The 22,587-nt window shown below is 45.2% G+C and overlaps 1 protein-coding gene across 1 annotated transcript in view; it reads left to right on the forward strand.

Annotated features, from left to right (window-relative positions):
- Positions 1 to 22,587, forward strand: part of LOC310778530 (chondroitin sulfate synthase 3-like) — a gene marked incomplete at both ends in the record, with an annotated part of 121,752 nt that overhangs the window by 16,692 nt on the left and 82,473 nt on the right. Inside the window, one exon of the mRNA XM_083638984.1 lies at positions 19,310 to 19,593. Within this exon, the coding sequence (XP_083495110.1) occupies positions 19,310 to 19,593 (284 nt within the window). The remainder of the gene's footprint in view (positions 1 to 19,309; positions 19,594 to 22,587) is intronic.

Here is a 22,587-nt window from a genome sequence, read left to right on the forward strand (position 1 = left end):
CTGATGAAGAGCTCACAGATAAACATTAACAGTAGCCTATTATGAACTTAAACGTGTTATTGTAAGTCGCTTTGGATAAAAGCATCTGAAATGAGTAATTTAATGTAATGTAAACGAACGTTACTCAATAACGTTCTCATTTGGTTAGTTTTGATGAAATATGAAAGCACTAATTTGCTGTCGGCAACATGTCCCGACTGTTTTCATTCCACTTAATTAAACAACAGTAAATAAATACCGTTTTCACTGAGTGATCACAGATAGTGTACATGTCATTTTCTGCGACAATATTTTGGCTAGTGTGAGGTTTAAGGACTACTAGTTCAGATGTTTACCAATATATTGAATGTAGATTAATAGTTGCAGTTGGTTGTGGCAGTTCACTGCAACATAGTAGGCCTACTTACTATACTGTATATTTATTTTAGTTTTAATTTGATTTCTAAATCTTTGCAACATCCAATGTTAAAAAAAAAGCCAGTGTCAATGTTCAATAAATTCATGATGTTCTCAATGTTAATGAGTAATCGTGTTAAATAATCGTGATCTCAATATCAATCAAAATAATCGTGATTATGGTTTTTGCCATAATCGAGCAGCCCTAACTGACATCCTTAAATGTCTTCTGTTGTTCTGTTCAACAGTCCACAACCCAAAGATAATCAGTTTACTGTCACAGAGGACAAAGAAACCAGAAAATATTCACATTTGAAGGGGGACTTACCCCCTCAGATATGTGACAAAACAACATGCTGCTTGATTTGAAAAAACCTATGGGAAAAACCAAGAAATGACGTCTCCTCTTGTCTCACTATTTGGCTGTGCACAGACAGGAAACTTGTGAAATTTTTTACCGGAAAATGACGCCATGACAGTTTGCCCACCGCATCAAGAAAAACGTTATATGAGCGCTACAAAATCTTTATAAATATCAACAACTAGCCAACGCTGGTGGCCTGAAGGGAAACCAGTGTTGCTCAAAATGGTTGAAAGTTATATCAATTTGGTCATTCAATGTCAAACTACTTTACTGCCATTGAGTACCATGTAAGTATCGTTAAAAGAGCCTGGTGATGCGAGGATATCGTTAGCCGGCCGCAGCAGAGCACGATACGAGGCGGGACAAACCCCCCGCTCTGAACACGCTCTAATGCATACATGGGCAAACTACGGCCCGCGGGCCGGATGCGGCCCACGAGAAGGCACGCTGTGTGGCCCGCGATGGAATTGCAAAAAAAAAATATATATATATTTTTTTTTACACAGTGCACCTGAACGCAACATGCAAGATACCTGTCCAAATGTTCATGTCATTCTGGCCAATACTCCACTTCTGTTATAGCATTTCAGTCTGGAATATGGAATATCTTTCAATAATCTTTATGACTAAAAGGCTACATTGAATTAGAAATTTAAATAATTAACTCATTGGTTTTGGATTTATTTAGCTTGAAGACTGCATTTTTGTTCGTGTGACCCTCAACACAGGCTTTGATCATCCCGGGCCACTTACTGATACTTGTGCTTAAATTAACCCACTCATATTCTGATTTATTTCAAGAAAAACATTTTGGCTAGTGGAAATTCTAATTGGCTGGTAACTTTAAAATCTAGCAGCCATATTGGCAGGTGGTCAAAAAAGTTATTTTCAAGCCCTGAGAGCAGGTGGTGACATAGGAGTGAGTGAGAAAATGATGAAATATTGGTGGTTAAGACTGAATAATGACACCACAACTGTTAACACGTTCACTGCCAATGACGAGATATCTCGTCTTACAAAATCCAACGGTTGACTGCCAATGACGAGATATCTCGTCTTAAAAAAAAAAAAAAAAAAAATTTGACGGTGGGACGTGGATCAACGCCCCCCACGTCTCCTATAAAATTATTGGAGCTACCGAACGTGTACAACCCATTCCACCGACCCACTAAGTGGCGACAGTGCCCTCCAAACTAGAAAAAGCAGAGCCAAAACTGCAGGGGAAAGCGCGAGGAAACCATTCTCATACTGTAGAATGGATTGGCGAAAACGCTTTCGCTTTCGCGCTGATTGCTGGCGGTGAGGGATTGCAAATTTGCATAATAGATTACGGGTGGAACACACTTTGAAACACGCAGCATAAATAAGACCAGAATCGCAAAAGCTTCATCAAAGCTCTCAACCGAAACCGCAAGAAACGAGCGAGCCCATCCAGACTTGCCCAGCGGCCGCCAGCAGACAGGAGCAGCAGCAAAGCAGTGAGCCTGGTGACGCGAGGTTACAGCAGCAGAAACGAGCTTGTGACACGCCCGCTGCAGCCAAGAAGACACACACGGAGGGAGGAGTTTGAAGGAGAGGGGTGTTTCCTGCTGTTATGGAGGAAATTACTGTTCAAAACTATTGTTTAGATGTCTGACGTCTTACTGATGCCAAAAATGAATGGTTAGTGACTGTTCTATCGAATTTCACAAAAAGCCATTTATCTCAGAATAAATTTTCTGACGCTGAAACCATGCTGTATTCAACTGCTAATGCTTACATAACTACTAACTCTACAAACTAACTCTTTTAGACAGAGAAAGCACACATTCTATTAGTTCTTTTGAGATATTGTGTGTTCACAAAATCCTAACAGAAAAGAATCCTCGGCTCTTGAAAGATGAGCCAGAATCCTCAAAAAAAAACCTTGGCAGAAGCTAACTACAGTATTGAAAAACGGCTGGCAGTGAATGTGTTAATTTAAAATGAGTTATTCCTCTAAACGTGGCTTCAAATGCACCAAATTTTTCACGCTGGCGCCGTTCGGCCCTCAGCAAAACCTGGTAGCGAGGACATTTTTTGTGGCCCTCTCTATCATCAAAGTTACCCATCCATGGGTTACGGCATGACAATATTTGTTCGGCCCCCGGCAACAATCTGGGTTTCTCATGTGGCCCCCCATGAAAAATAATTGCCCACCCCTGCTCTAATGTAATCACAATGGAAGATTTCTGCATTGAGGTAAACACGTTAAATTGTTCACCAACTTGTCCTCTAGAACGCTATGAAGTCACTTTTTCAGTTTTTCGCGATTCTTGTCCAAAGGTGCAGTGCGCCGTGTAAAAATCACCCTCTGCTTTTTCCTCTCGAGCGCGCGACCAGAGCAGCTGGGCCGCAGTACAAACACAACCTCTCTCTCCTCTCTCTCTCTGCCATTGCTCTCTGCACAATTTAAGTGGTTGAGTGGTTCTGAATGTGGGGTCCGGGGACCACCAGTTGTCCTTGAGAGGATGAGAGGATTCCAGGATTCTCTGTTATCTCTTAACCTAATATATATGGAATTCTGGACAAAATCATATCTAGTCTACATAAAAAACTAAACAAAAAAACAAACAGATTTGCATCTGAGAGACCAAATCTCATCATATGGGGGCCCATTGCCACAATGTGAACTAAACTAGGGCTCCTTAGTATGAACAAGGTTGGGAATGATTTACAGCAACACAATGCCATTTTCTTCCTTTTATTTCTATTTATGATTATAGTAGCTTTTATAGGCTTGGAGTTGGGAGGAGCCGGGAAAGGGTACAGGGGGAGTAGGGGAGTTACTATCTTGAAATCCCATAGTCTTTGGTGCATCGTGATGTCAGGTTGTACCACATTTTGGGCATTTTTGAGGGCAAAAAAAAAAGCAGGTTTGAACCCATAGAGGGCACTTATGTGGCTGAAAATGATACAAATGGTACAATGGTAACAGTTTGGTCTCAAATGTGGAAATTTTGACCAGAAATCTTCACACACCACCCCAAAAGTCAAATATATTGGTTAAAAGCTAAAAAAAAAACGTGTCTGGCGGATTAGTTACACTTTAAGAAGCTGGACCGAGATTATTTATTTATTTATTTAAACAGTCGAAACGATTAAGCGATTATAGAAATAGTTGCAGATTAATTTTGTGCCGATCGACCAATTGATTAATCCACTTATTCGACTAATTGTTGCAGCTCTATCGGCATTGTACATTTCTGCAATCCATGGATACGTACAATCTCAACATAAATTTGACACAAAGTGTCGGCCTTTTACGTTTCTAAAACATGGTATTTTACATTCCTTCAATCTTTTAAATGGCAACCAATGACTAACCAACAGCAGAAAACACTAGTCGGTTAAACTAATAATTACATTAATAATGTACAACGCTGGTAACTGTTGCGTCTTTATGCAGCCACTACGGTAGCCTTTGCCCGCTAATGCACGGATGTAACAACAACGTGACAGTGGAGTGGCTGTAGTCAATGCAGCGGTCGCACAGAGATGACACGTGGTAAAAGCAGTGTTGTTTGGCAGTATTTTGATGTCGTGAATTAAAAACAGGTTGTACGCTGTATGTACGCTGTATGTATGTTGTATGCTGTGTCAGAATAAACTGCCACTCATAGGGCAATGCGTACCTACATTCAGCACAGGAATGCATGTAGATCTTAAAGGAACACTCCGTCCATTTTCAACCAGCTTTGTATCATTAGAACATCAGTAGTATATCAGAAAACTGTAAACGGTTTTGAAGTCTGTCATTTAATTTGACAGTTATTAAGTGTTAAAGTGTGGACCAGTGACATCACTGGTCCACACTTTAACTCACTTTAACTCATTAACTCACATCAACTCTCAATAACTGTCAAACTATTCATCATTCATCTAGTTTGACAGTTATTGAGAGTTGATTTGAGTTAATGAGTTATTAATTTGAGTTAGTGTGGACCAGTGATGTCACTGGTCCACACTTTAACACTCAATAACTGTCAAATTAAATGACAGACTTCAAAACCGTTTAGTTTTCTGATATACTACTGATGTTCTAATGATACAAAGCTGGCTGAAAATGGGCAGAGTGTTCCTTTAACCCACGGGTTCCCAAACTTTTTTGGCTTGTGACCCTACTTTGACGTCACAAGAATCTAGGGACCCCGAGACATTTCAAATTCTGGTACCGATCATATCATCAGTGACATCGTCTGTGATGTCACATTATTATGCTTATTTTCCCCCCCGCAGAATTCTGACTTTAATCTGAGAATTCAGACTTTTTTCTCAAAATTCTGACAGCAACTTCGAATTCCTTATTCTCAGAATCCTGATTTAAAGTCCCTGGAAACCAAAAATAATGAATCAAAATTAAGCATTTTGATGAGTTAATCACACCACAGGAACCTATGTTAATAAGCCACCAGCCAAATTTGGATGATGATGAACATCGCAAAGTATTTAAATTGAGGTTTGACAGTCGAGAGAAAAGTCATGACAATCCATTAGAATGTCTCAGCCTACATCTGCCGCGGATGGTGTGGGCGTGTCCACAATACTCAAGCTGCGAGAGGAGGAGGGGAGGGGGGGGAGGGGGCCAGAGAGGAGGAGGGGAGGGGGAGAGGGGGTGGTGGGGGCCAGAGAGGAGGAGGGGAGGGGGAGAGGGGGTGGTGGGGGCCAGAGAGGAGGAGGGGAGGGGGTGGTGGGGGCCAGAGAGGAGGAGGGGAGGGGGTGGTGGGGGCCAGAGAGGAACTACGACTTGCAAGTGTGACCAGGTCTAAATAACTGACAACGCCACCTAGGGAGTTTCACCCAAGGAAATACCAGGGCTTTAATGCCCACAGATAAACCATACAGATTCGTTTACAATGGTGAAAGACCAATGAGAGGAGCAGAGACGTGGTTTCCAGGTATAAAAGTATATTATTTATTAGAAAAAGCTCAGACTAATTGCAAATTGCCAAATTATTAAGATTTATTCAAACAGTGCTAAAAACAGCTAAATTGCAAAAACAGGGAAATGCACCTTTAAAATGTCCAAGCTATTAAGGGGGAAGGGTAAAAGCAAAGGGCACTGGAACTGAAGTGAGAGGGATTGACTGGGTTAAGGGTAAAATATGAGAAAGCTTAAGAGTAAAAGTACCTACCACACCAAGCGTGTACAATATCACACACACACACACAATTAAAGTGCTTGGTGCATAAGGTGCTTAAACAAGACACACTGCAAAGGCACACTCACACGCATGCAATATGAAAGGAAGAGGCAGGTAGGGAGGGCCCGTAGCTCACACCAGTCTAATCCCCACCCACTCCAGTGGCCAGGCCTATGCGGGGCACAAAGAGGGAAATATTAGTTCTGGACAGTTAAAACAACAATTCAATCTTTTACTAAATTACGGTACACTTATACAGCAGTAGAAGGGCAGAACAGCTAGAACAGCAGCTTAGGTTCTGTATAAAAAGAAAAGGCACAATTAGCCACAGACAAGCAGAATGACATGTGACATACTTTTAGCCAATTACTAGACTCACCACAGCAGTTAGCATTGGCATATGAACAGCTCCTGCTACCCAGACCCAGGACAGATACAGTAGCCTGTCTAAGGAATGAAACAAACTCCATAAACACAAGGAGACATGCAATGTGCATCAATCAGACATAATTCTCACTACATACCTTACTCCAATGGAGGTTTGGAGGGGAAGACACCAGAGAGAGAAGCCAGCCTTAGCCTACACTCTATTAGGCAGGCTATTTATAGGGGCTGGCCAATTAAGGGGCAGGCCAATTGAGGTAGCCGGAAACACCTGGTGTGTGGAGATTAGTGGGCGGGACCCATAGGTATAGGTCACCCTGCCACAATCTACCCCCCCACTATTTATCGGCGTCCCGACGATAAGAAAAATCTAATCCCATGGCCTAAAAATTGAAAGAAAACTGCTCAAGCCGGGTACCTGGGAATGCAAAACCCCAACCGTGCCTGACCTTGGTGGTTGTGGCAGATGAGTGTTAGGATGTTTCTCCACAGTTGGCCGGGAAGTCCTCCTTGGTGCACTTGATGCAACAGTAGCCGGTTCAGCATCTGCCAGAGGGCTCGCAGGTGCTGGTGTGGGCAGGTGTGCCTGGATGTCTGAGGGTGGAGGTACGATCACCCAGAGGCCTTGGTTGTCTTCATCCTCCTCTGTGACTTCCCGTCTCCGACCCTCCACAGGCCTTATTCTCTGGTTCGGCCTGGCAGCAGGCAGGTGGCCCAGTGATGCATGGATCAGAGGCTGGGAGAATTGGGCTCGAGCGCAGCACTCACGCTGGGACTTGTCCGCTCGTCTGTGTTCCCACCACGCACAGCGTCTTCTCCGTCCTCTCCCCGCATCCCTTTTCCTCTGCCGGCGGCTCCGAGGTAGTCCAGGACGGGCTTGGTTTAGCGGCATGGAGCCATTGATGCCGCCTCCTAATGTGTGGCTCTGCGCATAAGAGGGTATTAGTTTTCTTGAAAATGTCTGGTTCCCTCGATGTGGGTGGGCACCTCCTTGTGGGTGGCTATACTGCACGGGCTGGGCCAAGGGGATGACTCGGTCATTCTCACAGTTACTTGAAAAGTGACCCGGTTGCTGGCAACGTCTACAAATTAGGGGACCGTCACGTGAAGGTCTTGGCCTCCTAGAAGGATTTTGCAGACTGTTAAGGCTTTCACAAAGCTTACCAATTTGCTCCTGCTGTCCCCTCAACATTTCTTTCAACTCTGCCAATTCTGGGGAGCAACTAAGCATACCACTAGTGGACCCACTTGGCACCCTAGACTCCTGTAGTGCACATATGGAAGGGACCGAATAACTCCTAGGTCTACCTTCTCGCTCCCAGGCAATGGCTTCCCTGCGGGCATCCAGCAGTGTTGATTCAGGGTTACTGCGGACGAACTGCTTCAACACCCTACAAAGAGCAGAGTCATTAACATTTTCTACAAACTGGTCTCGCAGTAGGACTGCAGAATTGAGCACATCAGGGGCACACTTTACTATCTTCTCCATTAAGCAGAACAGTGCATGTGAATATTCCTGCAGTGACTCTCCCCAAAGCAGTTTTCTGGAGAAAAATTCTGCCAGCAGGGCCACATAAGACTGGGAGCAGCCATAGAGCTCCTGAATAATGTCCAAAATGTGTTCTGGGTCTTCCCTCTCTGCCCTGGACCTATACCTAATTTCATCCTTGGCCTCACCTTCCAAGTGGTCATAGATGAAATATGCTTGGTCCATGGGTGGTAAATGCCTGGCACGCATGCTAGCGCGTACCTCCTCAACCCATTCTGTTACCCCCATCCCAATATTACCCCGGAACATTGGGCACTTGCGTTCCCTAGGGATATATACCATACGCTCTGAGGGTGCAGCATGCGTGGAAGTCCAGCGGGCCGAAGGACCAGATTGAGTTCCAGGTGACGCAGTTCTGGAGCCTGTTGCTTTGGCACGCTCCCGCGTAAGCCGCTCATTCTCAGCTCGCAGTTTTGTCACAGAGTCTCTCAAGTCCTGTAGTTCAGCTGCATCCATTTCTAAAAGACAGTCAGTTCAACAGTGGGGATGGGGAACAATGCACTTTTGTTACTGCCAAGGGCTCTTGCTGCTCCACGCCCAGGACGTCTTGATGCTCTGCAAACTGCCGCCCTGCCCTTCTCAAACTAATATGGTTGACAATGAAACAAGAAAAAAAAAGCAACTGTCCAGAATAAAAAAACCTTGAAGAACACGTCTCTGCTTTACAATAAGTCTGATTTCCAAAGTCCTGCCGACCAACGCCAAATGTGACCAGGTCTAAATAACTGACAACGCCACCTAGGGAGTTTCACCCAAGGAAATACCAGGGCTTTAATGCCCACAGATAAACCATACAGATTCGTTTACAATGGTGAAAGACCAATGAGAGGAGCAGAGACGTGGTTTCCAGGTATAAAAGTATATTATTTATTAGAAAAAGCTCAGACTAATTGCAAATTGCCAAATTATTAAGATTTATTCAAACAGTGCTAAAAACAGCTAAATTGCAAAAACAGGGAAATGCACCTTTAAAATGTCCAAGCTATTAAGGGGGAAGGGTAAAAGCAAAGGGCACTGGAACTGAAGTGAGAGGGATTGACTGGGTTAAGGGTAAAATATGAGAAAGCTTAAGAGTAAAAGTACCTACCACACCAAGCGTGTACAATATCACACACACACACACAATTAAAGTGCTTGGTGCATAAGGTGCTTAAACAAGACACACTGCAAAGGCACACTCACACGCATGCAATATGAAAGGAAGAGGCAGGTAGGGAGGGCCCGTAGCTCACACCAGTCTAATCCCCACCCACTCCAGTGGCCAGGCCTATGCGGGGCACAAAGAGGGAAATATTAGTTCTGGACAGTTAAAACAACAATTCAATCTTTTACTAAATTACGGTACACTTATACAGCAGTAGAAGGGCAGAACAGCTAGAACAGCAGCTTATGTTCTGTATAAAAAGAAAAGGCACAATTAGCCACAGACAAGCAGAATGACATGTGACATACTTTTAGCCAATTACTAGACTCACCACAGCAGTTAGCATTGGCATATGAACAGCTCCTGCTACCCAGACCCAGGACAGATACAGTAGCCTGTCTAAGGAATGAAACAAACTCCATAAACACAAGGAGACATGCAATGTGCATCAATCAGACATAATTCTCACTACATACCTTACTCCAATGGAGGTTTGGAGGGGAAGACACCAGAGAGAGAAGCCAGCCTTAGCCTACGCTCTATTAGGCAGGCTATTTATAGGGGCTGGCCAATTAAGGGGCAGGCCAATTGAGGTAGCCGGAAACACCTGGTGTGTGGAGATTATTGGGCGGGACCCATAGGTATAGGTCACCCTGCCACACAAGTAATGGATGATGCAAGCTCAGTCGGTGTTGTCCAACCTTACATGTATGTTTGAGCCACCAGAGCCCACATGTAATCCAGATGAAGAGGACACAGCCTCGTTCCTCTCAACCTGCGACTGGGCTGTCACACTTGTGCTACTTGTGCAGTAGTCACAGGCCCCAATTGTGTGTCGCTTAATTTTACACAGCAGAGTGAGACAAAGAGGAGGAGGAGCGGAGCGCACAGACGCACACACACACACACACACACACACACACACACACACACACACACACACACACACACACACACACTCACACACACACACACACTCACACCGTGATGTCTTAGTCTGCCACTCCACATTCTCTCTCTCTCTCTCTCTCTCTCTCTCTCTCTCTCGACATGTCTGGATTTTGATAGGCGACGGTAGCGTACGCGCGTGTGAGAGAGGGGGAGAGAGACAGAGAGCTGCCATGTCTGTCTTTAGACTTTAGGCAACAGTCTCACACAGACAATTGTAAAATAGCAACGTTTTGGACCAACGAGTTTAGAGGCTCTCCGCAGCCAGCCTTTGTGTTGACGCAATGTGTAGTTAGCTAGCTGCAAAAAGGTGTGGGACCACTAGAACTCTGTAAGAGAGATGGAGGCAGAATGAGCGGGTTGCGCGCGTGTACAAAGGTTTTATAGAACGGACCGAGCTTATGACGTGATACGATTTTTCATTTGAGCACGTCGGGCACTGCTCTCTTCAGTGCGGAAGTGGAAATCCAACCCTTTATTATTTAAAGCGATTTTTGGGGGTTTGGGTTGAAACTAATGTCTCCTACTTTCTGAGGCACCCAATTACTCACATAAGACCCTAAATAACATAGTTAGAAGGTTTCTGTGGATTTTGGTTTCCAGGGACTTTAAAGTTATAATCTAAAAGATTTTCATCTAAAAAAAAGTCACTCACAATGTTGATTGAGGCGTATGTCCCTTTGGATGAAGCTAAAGTTTGCCGTATAGAGTGACATTAATGGCCCAATCCCACCGCAGCTAGTACCGCTCCGCTCGACTCGACTTTTGGTCTCATCCCACCGGTATAAACCGGCCCAGCTCGGTTTGATTTGGGGCTGAGTCGTGCTACTTTTAGTACCTGCCTCGTCGGGGTTCTATTCTGCCAACCCGGGTTCATACGGTGACGTGAAAACATTGTAGACGACTGATTGGTCAGGCAGAATCGTGTTTACTCTATCCTACTGACTGTCAATGCAGCGCTGCATAGCAGTTTACTTACCTTCTCTTCTCTTCTATTATGCTTTTCCATCAGTCTTTTGTTTTGCTGCCTTCGCCTCTGGTGAAATAAAATCGGCGCGGTGGTTTCAATTGTCCAAAAGTCCGCTGCTCTGAAGCGCTTGTGTAGTTAGTGCTGCGTCGGCTCCGCTAGGCCGCAGGCGCTTGATGAAGCCGCGGTTTTGCCTGGTGAGAGGCCGCGGGGGTAGAGGCTTCACTCTAGCGCAAACCCCGTCCCTCGCGCCCATCCCTCGTGCAGCGCTTGTGAGTTTTGACTAACAACAAAGTGATATCCATTCTCCTGGTCGATTGTCACTTTTGCCCATGTACACTGTAACACCCGCCCAACATGCTGTGATGCTATGAGCTGGCTGCTCAGGCCAGGATCAAGGACTGTGGTCATCATGCCAGCACTGCTCTCTCTCTCTCTCACACACACACACACACACACACACACACTGTAGGTCATTTAGAGGCACCAGTATTTCATAAACAGTTTAAAAGTTCTGTGTATGGATTTAATTGTAACGTTATGTTATAGCCTATTTCAGAACATGGGTGGAGGGCAGATATGCGGTCGCTGTGACGACCAGGTGTGGGCGGGGGCAGATGAAGGGCGGTCGAAGCAGAACGTCCATCGGGTTGAAGCAAGTAGAGCCGAGTGGTGACGGGCTGTGCAGGGCTGTAAAATGTGGTGGAATTGAGCCATATGTGACATTAGACTGTTTGGATCTCACCTGCAATTACCCCCCACCACCATAGGTGTCACGCAAGAGAACAACACTGAAATCTTAGAGATTATCACTTTAAACTAAAAAAAAAAAAAATCGCAACTGACCCTAATCTTCTTTGGTAAAAAAAATTATTTCAGGCGACCCTATTTGAATTCCAGGCGACCCCACTTCAGGATCGCGACCCTACGTACGGGAACTAGGGATGCACCGATTGCCGATTCCGATTCCGATTTTTTTTTCTAAAAACAACAATTGACAGCTTACACAAACGTTTTTGTAACTTTGTTTAAAAATTAAGATTCATAGAACAATTCTTACATCTAATGGGGATCCAAATAAACAAATAAACAATTCTTATCATTTGCATGAAGTAGGACCTTCTCACTCAAACACATCTCAAAATAAAAGTGTTCCAGGTTAGGCTACTGGACAGAGCTTTTTTGTGCAAATACAATGAATACAAAAATTAAATTAAATCCAATAGCCTATATCCCACAGCTATCATGCATTTACTTTTCCAAAAGAAAACAGGTGCAACAGAACATCAAAATGATCCATGGACAAGGAGTTTATAGACTGGCTCCAGACCAGTCCTCTTGAGTAGAGGGGAAATTAGTTTATGAGTTACAGTAACGATCTTCAGTCTGAATATCAGGCGGAGTTTACACACAGTCCGAAGTTTGGTTGGTACGTCATGTGAAAATCGGCTCACAGAATCGGCTATTTAGAGTGACCGGAACAGATCACCGATCGAGGCCGATCACGTGAAAATCGGCCATTTCCGGTCACGTGCCGATCGATCGGTGCATCCCTAACGGGAACCACTGTGTTAACCTGCAAGGACAGCAGGGCCTGATGCTACAGCTATGCTAACACATTAGCCACACAAGCTCATCACGGCAAAGACTGGCAACCTGCTTCCACTCAGCTTTGTTGAAGGCAAAGTCTTCCGAAAGTGAATGGAGCCTGAATACATGGTGGTGCCGGGGTGACAGAGCATGTGAGGGGGGGATTTTGGCTTGAGCGGCAGGGACCAGAGCGGTACCGGAGTGAAAGTTGGAGCGGCACCGATCACCCGCTCAGTCCCGCTCCAGTTGCGATCACAACATGTTCGAACCAGAATGCATCGGTGCGTGGCCATGTGCACGCCAGAGTCCTGCGTGGATCTGATTTTCAAGACCCGGTTCCGCCCGGCCCCGCAACGTGCAGTACCGACCCCGCTCCGCGAACCCGCTCATATGATCAATCAGTACCGCAACCCACCCCGCCCCGCAGACATGAGACCCGCGCCCCGCTCCGCTTCCGCATATATACATTTCTTTGAAGTGAACATAACCAAAGTAACTGCGATCGTTTCACAATTCACACAGGAAGCGAATAGCGGTCTTTTCTGGCCGAGTCACTGACGAGAGCCAACAACGGTGGTCGGTGCAGTCGGACTCGGCAGGCATTGCATAACGTTATTTACAATTAAGCACATTGACGGTGTTTTGTCACTGGTGCCAGTATCAGCAGGCCAGCCAGGGCCAGGCAGCAGCTAAAGGAAACATGCTAGCCTTGCTGGCGCTAGCTGTCATGCAATGCAACAAGCTAGCTAGCATAGGTCTAGGTCTAAGATACTGAACGAAATGTACTACTGAACTGAAGCCAGTCAGTGGCCTACCTGTCTCTTGTGCCTGCCCTGCCCTGAGTGACGACCTGACCACTGACCCCCCCCTCCAATAAACAAGCCAATACTGCCACTTAGCCGCCAGGATTTGCAACTGCAGTATTTTCTCTGAGTCTGACTGATTGTGACAAAGACGTCAGGTCGTCAGACTCAGACAAAACATGAAGTTACACACTGACTGAATTATTATCGTTATAGAAAAAGTAAATAGAAATACATATTAGGGGTGGGACAAAATATCGATACTCACGGTATCGCGATATTTCCACTTGCGATACGTTATCGATACACTGGCACCAAGTATCGATATGTTTTTTTTTTTTTTTTTTTTTTTTAATAAACAGGCTAAAATATTATGCTGTGTGGTAGTTGAAACATAGTTTCAATTTGACGTTTATTTATGTTTGTAGTTGAAACAAAAACATAACTACTGTAGGCTACATGAATGGAAATGTTTGATCATTAATATCTACTTTTAGAAATTATATAGGTAGGTAGGTTATATAGGTTTTCTTGTTTTAATAATAATAATAAAAAGACTTAATGTGTAACTTTTCCTCCGTGGTATCGAAAATGGTATGAGTGAGTGAGTGAACTCTGAGAGAGTTCATGTCAATTCTGCTAATAAATACATAATACCTGCTTCTTGCCTTTTAGGGGTATTTTTTTCTCTTCAGTTATACAGATATCGTGATGTATCGTAGGTTAAATTTCTTCCAATATATCGATTATCACAGAATCGCTGTATCGTGACCATATCGTATCGTGAGTTACTCCACGATTCCCACCCCTAATACATATATTATACAACACCCGCGACCCGGGCCGCATGTTGTTTATTCTACCCAGATCCGAACCCGCAAATAAAATGAAGACAAAATAACACCCGCCCCCCGCATTTTTTTGCGGGTACCCGGCGGGGCCCCGCGGAACCCCGACCCGATGCAGGACTCTGGTGCACGCCCACTATTTTCTTGCCAGCTGCTGCGAGACGAGAAGGAAGAGACTCATGGACCCTGACTGAAGACAGACAGAACGTTTGTTTATTCATGTAATAAAAACATATCAATAATAGCCTGGGGAGCGGTCTGCAGCGGAGCGGCCGTGAGCGCTGGAGCGGGTGGAAAGGGCCGCTCCAGGAGCGAGGAGTGGTAATCATCACCGCTCCACTCCGCTCACATGCTCTGCGTGGTGAGCTGTCATGTTTTGGAGGCGCAAAGTGCCACACAAGATTGAGTTATTGAAGAGCATAATTAACGGTTTCAAATGACTCTTAAATACACACAATGTTTTCTCAGACGTTTTAACCTGATAAGTTAAATTGTGCTCAAGCTAACTGGCCAATCACAGCACAAACGAGGGTCATTCGGGTTCTACTCTCTGCTATGTTGCTATGGTTATGCATTGTGTACATTCCATGGCTGTGGTATGTTCAAAAGTTGCACACTATAGCTTAAACACACATGCATGCACGTGCGCACACACACGCACACACACATGCAGGGTGCATGCACGCACGTGCGCACACACACACACACACATGCAGGGTGCGTGCACGCACGTGCGCCCACACACACATGCAGGGTGCATGCACGCACGTGCGCACACACACGCACACACACATGCAGGGTGCATGCACGCACGTGCGCACACACACACACACACATGCAGGGTGCATGCACGCACGTGCGCACACACACATGCAGGGTGCATGCACACACACACACACACACACATGCAGGGTGCATGCACGCACGTGCGCACACACACACACACACACATGCAGGGTGCATGCACGCACACACACACACACACACATGCAGGGTGCATGCACGCACACACACACACACACACACACATGCAGGGTGCGTGGTTCAGCAGATATTTTGGTGGCCTGCGTTTGACAGTTTGAGCCTCTTCTGTCTAGACGTGTCCACGTGGCATCAGCTGGTTAACCTGACATGCCTCTGTCAAAAATGCCAAACATTTGGTTCCTGAGCTTGTGAATGGCTGCCCCTCAAGCGTGCAGCACTGTGCCTGCTAGGGTTGTCAAAAGTATCGATAAGTATCAATACTAAAAATATGAAACGGATACAATAGTCATTTGCAACAGATATCCATAGTATTGATAAATATATATATATTTTTTGGAAACAGATACAATACTAATTTGCAGCAGTATGGATACCAGCAGTGCTTTCTCTTTATGAAAATAAAACATACTACAGATTTTTCCCTCCCTATCAATGGTGGGCATCTGTTGCTTCAACAGACTAAAGGTGTTGTGATTGGCTGATGACTAGAGCAGGGGTAATCTGCTGTGTAAAGTCAACGTTTTAAATGAGTTTTTATCAGGCCTAGATTGTGGAGAAGTGTGCTGGCAACTTTTTGGGCGCTGCTACATTCGGCTTTGTCTAAAGGAATTTAGTCACGGACTTAGGCACCACTTCTGTTGAGTGACGTCGACAGTAATGGCTGCCTCCATGGTTGTCCGCATCGCCTCAGTAATGTCAACGTACGTCGAGTGTAAACAGCCATAAAGTGCAGTTATTGCAGAAATAGACTCAATAACAACAATTAAACAAGTACAGGAGTAGGCAACAGCGGAGTTTCTCAGCGGAAGATTTGCGGACTCAGCCAGAAGTTCACCAACTCATAGCAGCGTCAAATGAGCCAGAATAACATTGAAACTTCTGGTTGGAACCTTCACAATAATGGTCATTAAACTAATACCCTTAGTGATGCATGTTGCAACTTTTTTGTGTGTGTGATCCGAAATACACAGAAGACATAGAACACAGACAACTAAGTTGTGTGTCACGGCTAATATTATACCAACGTTACGTCATCCACATAGGTTTTATATTGAAAATTGTAACCGGAAGTTTAGTTTTTACTCTGGCTAGTTTGACACTGTCGTGATGTTAGATTTCAAACTCCCAAGAATCAAAATCGTTTTTTTTTTGTTTTTTTTACAGTGCACCTGAACGCAACATGCAAGATATGCTGAATAAGTGTCCAAATGTTCATGTCATTTGTGTACTGTACTGCCACGGTGCCACCACCTCTTGCACTTAAGAACTCTGGTTAATGTATTTCCCCCAAAATCTATAAATCCTTCTCAAAGTCTACAGATCCCCCCCAGCCTATAAATCCATCTTATCTGAAGAACATAAGGGGGGAATTCCCCCCTAGTTTGCAAAATGAATTTAGGCCCTGACTGTAATACTTCAGAAGTTGAATTTGAAGTTCAGCATTAATACATTTGTCATTTGTTGTCTTAGATTTACCTTTGTGTGTTATTGCAATAGAAAACTACATAATTGAGAATCGATTCTAGATTCTGGAATCGAGAATCGTTGGAATCGAGATTCGTTGGAATCGAGAATCGATTCTGGAATCGGATCGTGACCCCAGGAATCGGGATCGGATCGGATCGTGGCTTAGCCGGATCGGAGCACCCCTACTTTGTAGTGCCAGTGCGATTCGTTGTGCCATAACAGAAGGCTGTATTGGGCTGTATTGAGCTGGTAAATTTAGACCAAACGGCTTTTATACAAAACAGACACAAGATAATCTAAGGAGAATGTTACAGGTGATGAGCCATATTACAACAGAGAAATGAACAGCAATGCTGGTCAGCCTAGATGCCGAGAAGGCATTTGACTCGGTGGGCTGGGACTATCTGTATAAGGTGCTTTCAAGATTGGGTTTTAATGAAGGTTTTGTAAAGTGCATCAAAGCACTATACTCCTCACCAGTAGCTACAGTAGGATAAAGGTTAACAGTCACCTGTCACAGTCAATCCAGCTGGGAAGAGGGACACGCCATGGGTGTCCCACACAGACACAGGCCTTTGTTGGAGGCAATGTTATTTCTTATTTATTAGTTTATTTGGACGGGACAGTGCAAAATTAATGAACACAGAAACCATAGAACAGATAATAAAACCTGGAACATAGTAAAAGTGTAAAAATTGACGGATTTAGCACGAGGCTAATTTCCATCCGTTGTCCCCATAAAACATAAAACACAATAAACATAAAACGTAAAACATACATAAAACATAGGTACAGCGGTACACTCTAGAACTACGTGAAACATAAGTAGCAGCAATACACTTTAAAATACATGGCAGCAATTACTCTTATAAAAATAAAATTACATAATACTACACAAAAAGAAAGAGGAAAAACATACTACCTGTGAGTACATGACTGGTTTTGTTTTCAGCCATTTTTTGAGACTGCCTTTGAAAGTGGCAAGGGTGGGGCTGTCCCTTATGGAGACGGGGAGACTGTTCCATATATGTGGGACCTTGATGGCTGACCATATCTTCTGGGCCCGAAAATCCATTCATACTGGGAAGAGGTGGCAGCTGAGATCAAAAAGATAATGGGAGTTGAATTAGAACACTCATTCGTTACACTATACCTGGGACAAATGCCAGATCTACATAAAGATAAATATTTGATGAAGATCCTCTTAACAAGTATCTTATCTTATCTTTCTTATCTTTATTGTTTATTTGAGCAGGGACGGTACACAATAAATATATTGTACCAGAAATGGAAGAAAAGAGCTAATTTGCATCTGTAGTCCCTGTTTTGATTTAGTAGGAAAGCTATAACCCGTAAATGGTTACAAGCTGACCCTCCGACACGGGACCAGTGGCTGGGAATTATAGGTGAAATATATAAGATGGAGTTACTCACCTGTATCATGTATGCATGCATGCCCTTGACAAATGTGTGATGATGTATATGAAAATGTACCAAATACTATGTAAAAACAAACTGTGATGTGACGCCCATGACCAACCGTTAACATTCAATAAAAAAAAGAGTATAAAAAAAACAACAGAAATTCACCTCATGTCCTCACATCATGTCCTCACCTCATGTCTCTCCTCACCTCAGCTCATGTCCTCACCTCATGTCTCTCCTCACCTCAGCTCATGTCCTCACCTCATGTCTCTCCTCACCTCAGCTCATGTCCTCATATCATGTCTCTCTCCTCACCTCAGCTCATGTCCTCACCTCATGTCTCTCCTCACCTCAGCTCATGTCCTCATATCATGTCTCTCTCCTCACCTCAGCTCATGTCCTCACCTCATGTCTCTCCTCACCTCAGCTCATGTCCTCACCTCATGTCTCTCCTCACCTCAGCTCATGTCCTCATCTCATGTCTCTCCTCACCTCAGCTCATGTCCTCACCTCATGTCTCTCCTCACCTCAGCTCATGTCCTCATCTCATGTCTCTCTCCTCACCTCATGTCCTCATCTCATGTCTCTCTCCTCACCACATGTCCTCACCTCATGTCCTCATCTCATGTCTCTCCTCACCTCAGCTCATGTCCTCACCTCATGTCTCTCCTCACCTCCCCTCATGTCTCTCCTCAGCTCATGTCCTCACCTCATGTCTCTCCTCACCTCAGCTCATGTCCTCATCTCATGTCTCTCCTCACCTCAGCTCATGTCCTTACCTCATGTCTCTCCTCACCTCAGCTCATGTCCTCATCTCATGTCTCTCTCCTCACCTCATGTCCTCATCTCATGTCTCTCTCCTCACCACATGTCCTCACCTCATGTCCTCATCTCATGTCTCTCCTCACCTCAGCTCATGTCCTCACCTCATGTCTCTCCTCACCTCAGCTCATGTCTCTCCTCACCTCAGCTCATGTCCTCACCTCAGCTCATTTCCTCACCTCATGTCTCTCTCCTCACCTCATGTCTCTCACCTCATGTCTCTCACCTCACCTCATGTCTCTCCTCACCTCAGCTCATGTCCTCATCTCATGTCTCTCTCCTCACCTCATGTCCTCATCTCATGTCTCTCTCCTCACCACATGTCTCTCCTCACCTCATGTCCTCACCTCATGTCCTCATCTCATGTCTCTCCTCACCTCAGCTCATGTCCTCATCTCATGTCTCTCTCCTCACCTTTCTCCTCACCTCATGTCTCTCTCCCCACCTCTCTCCCAGGTGAGAAGCTGGAGTTGTTCCTGCGGTCTCTCAACAGCAGCAAGCCTCTGTACCTGGGCCAGACAGGCCTGGGCATGGCCGAGGAGCTGGGCAAGCTGGCCCTGGAGCCCGGGGAGAACTTCTGCATGGGAGGTCCAGGCATGATCTTCAGCAGAGAGGTGCTGCGCAGGATGGTGCCCCACATGGCCACCTGCCTCAGGGAGATGTACACCACCCATGAGGACGTGGAGGTGGGCCGCTGCGTGCGCCGCTTCGGAGGAACACAGTGCGTCTGGTCCTATGAGGTAGGGGCCGAGTTTGCTATTGGTCATTTTTTTCAGGGTTCCCACCGGCACAGTTTCTGGAATATCATGGAATTTAAATATTACAGGCAGAGAAAGTCAAGGGAATTTGATAAATTCTCTGGGGAAATCAAACCAGGGGATTTTACAAATATAGGAATATAGCAGCATGTATTTTCTTTTCTTTCTCGCTGCTGCCAGCATGGCCAGAATAATACACAGACGCGGGTAACTCAGACAGAGCGAGGCTACTGACGTTACACAGACACGGGTAACTCAGACAGAGCGAGGCTACTGACGTTACACAGACACGGGTAACTCAGACAGAGCGAGGCTACTGACGTTACACAGACGCGGGTAACTCAGACAGAGCGAGGCTACTGACGTTACACAGACGCGGGTAACTCAGACAGAGCGAGGCTACTGACGTTACACAGACGCGGGTAACTCAGACAGAGCGAGGCTACTGACGTTACACAGACGCGGGTAACTCAGACAGAGCGAGGCTACTGACGTTACACAGACGCGGGTAACTCAGACAGAGCGAGGCTACTGACGTTACACAGACGCGGGTAACTCAGACAGAGCGAGGCTACTGACGTTACACAGACACGGGTAACTCAGACAGAGCGAGGCTACTGACGTTACACAGACACGGGTAACTCAGACAGAGCGAGGCTAACTGACGTTACACAGACACGGGTAACTCAGACAGAGCGAGGCTACTGACGTTACACAGACACGGGTAACTCAGACAGAGCGAGGCTACTGACGTTACACAGACACGGGTAACTCAGACAGAGCGAGGCTACTGACGTTACACAGACACGGGTAACTCAGACAGAGCGAGGCTACTGATGTTACACAGACGAGAAGCTGTTTGCTACTCAGTCACAGCGGTCCCACATGCTGTTTTGTTGTGATAACGTGTTCTGAACGCAACGTGCTATCATAACGTTTGTGTGTTCATGAAACGCATGTGTCTGACTCCTGTCGGCTGAGCTTGTAGCGACCTGCATGCTCCACATCTAACGTTATGTCATAAAAGTGGGTTTGTCAAAAAACCGTTTCACCGTGCGATCATAACGTGTGTTCGTTAAACGCATATGTGTCTGACTCCTGTCAGCTGAGCTGACAGTTGAGTTGTTTTGGAGTGAAGAATATGAACGGGACACCAGTCACCTGGCTAAGATGGGTGTCCAAAACGGTAGAAAAGGAGTCTTTAAAATCCATGCTAAATCCATATGATCCAGGTCGAATGTATTTCGAGCTGTAGCCTACAACAACAAACTGAGAAATTCTTCTTCTTCTTCTTCTTCTTCTTCTTCTTCTTCTTCTTCTTCTTCTTCTTCTTCTTCCACTACTTCCAAAGAACTTTTATGGAAAGAACTGAAAGCTCCATATTGCCCCATTGCAACATCAACGCCCAGCAGCCTCCGCCATTTTTTATTTTTGGAAGCGTGACAGCGCCAAAAGAACCTCGCACAGGCTCGCAGTGGTCAGCTGCGGTAGCGCGGGCCCCTATAATCAGCCTCTCTAAACAGTAACTCAACGGGAGAACACTCTAAACTTTGGGGATTCACATCTTTTCCGGGCGTACTGCAAATCTTGATTGAAGTGGTGTAGTGCAGGGATGTAAAACAACAACCATATTGTGGAAACTAAGCAAAATTTTTCGTTTTCTTTGTTTAGTTTTTTCAAGATAAATAGCTAATGCGGCTGTCGTCCACTCCGTCAGAAGTGCGTTGCCGTGGTTTTAACCTCGGGTCCTTTGCATTTACTATTTATCTTGAAAAAACTAAAAGAAAAAAAAGAAAAATTTTGCTTAGTTTCCACAATATGGTTGTTGTTTTACATCCCTGCACTACACCACTTCAATCAAGATTTGCAGTACGCCCAGAAAAGATGTGAATCCACGAAATTTAGAGTGTTCTCCCGTTGAGTTACTGTTTAGAGAGGCTGATTATAGGGGCCCGCGCTACCGCAGCTGACCACTGCGAGGCGCATTCTGTTTCCAAAAATGGCCGGAGTTTCGTCTCTTTCCTTCCATGCTCTTTGCTACTACTACTACTACTGGTTGGCAAACCAGCTTAGAGGTGCATTATCGCCACGAAGTGGACTGGAGTCGCCCTACAATTATTTAAGAACTAAACTGGGACGCACTGCTCAAAGTGACACCAACCCATGCCTAGTCTTCACCCTACGAGGCTGAAATTTGGCATGAAGGTCAGGTGTGTGTGTGTGTGTGTGTGTGTTCATGAAGGTCAGGTGTGTGTGTGTGTGTGTGTGTGAAGATGTGTTTGTGTTCATGAAGGTCAGGTGTGTGTGTTTGAAGATGTGTTTGTGTTCATGAAGGTCAGGTGTGTGTGTGTGTGTGTGAAGATGTGTTTGTGTTCATGAAGGTCAGGTGTGTGTGTTTGAAGATGTGTTTGTGTTCATGAAGGTCAGGTGTGTGTGTTTGAAGATGTGTTTGTGTTCATGAAGGTCAGGTGTGTGTGTGTGTGTGTGTGTGTGAAGATGTGTTTGTGTTCATGAAGGTCAGGTGTGTGTGTGTGAAGATGTGTTTGTGTTCATGAAGGTCAGGTGTGTGTGTGAAGATGTGTTTGTGTTCATGAAGGTCAGGTGTGTGTGTGAAGATGTGTTTGTGTTCATGAAGGTCAGGTGTGTGTGTGTGAAGATGTGTTTGTGTTCATGAAGGTCAGGTGTGTGTGTGAAGATGTGTTTGTGTTCATGAAGGTCAGGTGTGTGTGTGAAGATGTGTTTGTGTTCATGAAGGTCAGGTGTGTGTGTGAAGATGTGTTTGTGTTCATGAAGGTCAGGTGTGTGTGTGAAGATGTGTTTGTGTTCATGAAGGTCAGGTGTGTGTGTGAAGATGTGTTTGTGTTCATGAAGGTCAGGTGTGTGTGTGAAGATGTGTTTGTGTTCATGAAGGTCAGGTGTGTGTGTGAAGATGTGTTTGTGTTCATGAAGGTCAGGTGTGTGTGTGAAGATGTGTTT

Source organism: Poromitra crassiceps, assembly GCF_964638095.1.
Source record: "Poromitra crassiceps genome assembly, chromosome: 6".
Taxonomy (NCBI): domain Eukaryota; kingdom Metazoa; phylum Chordata; class Actinopteri; order Beryciformes; family Melamphaidae; genus Poromitra; species Poromitra crassiceps.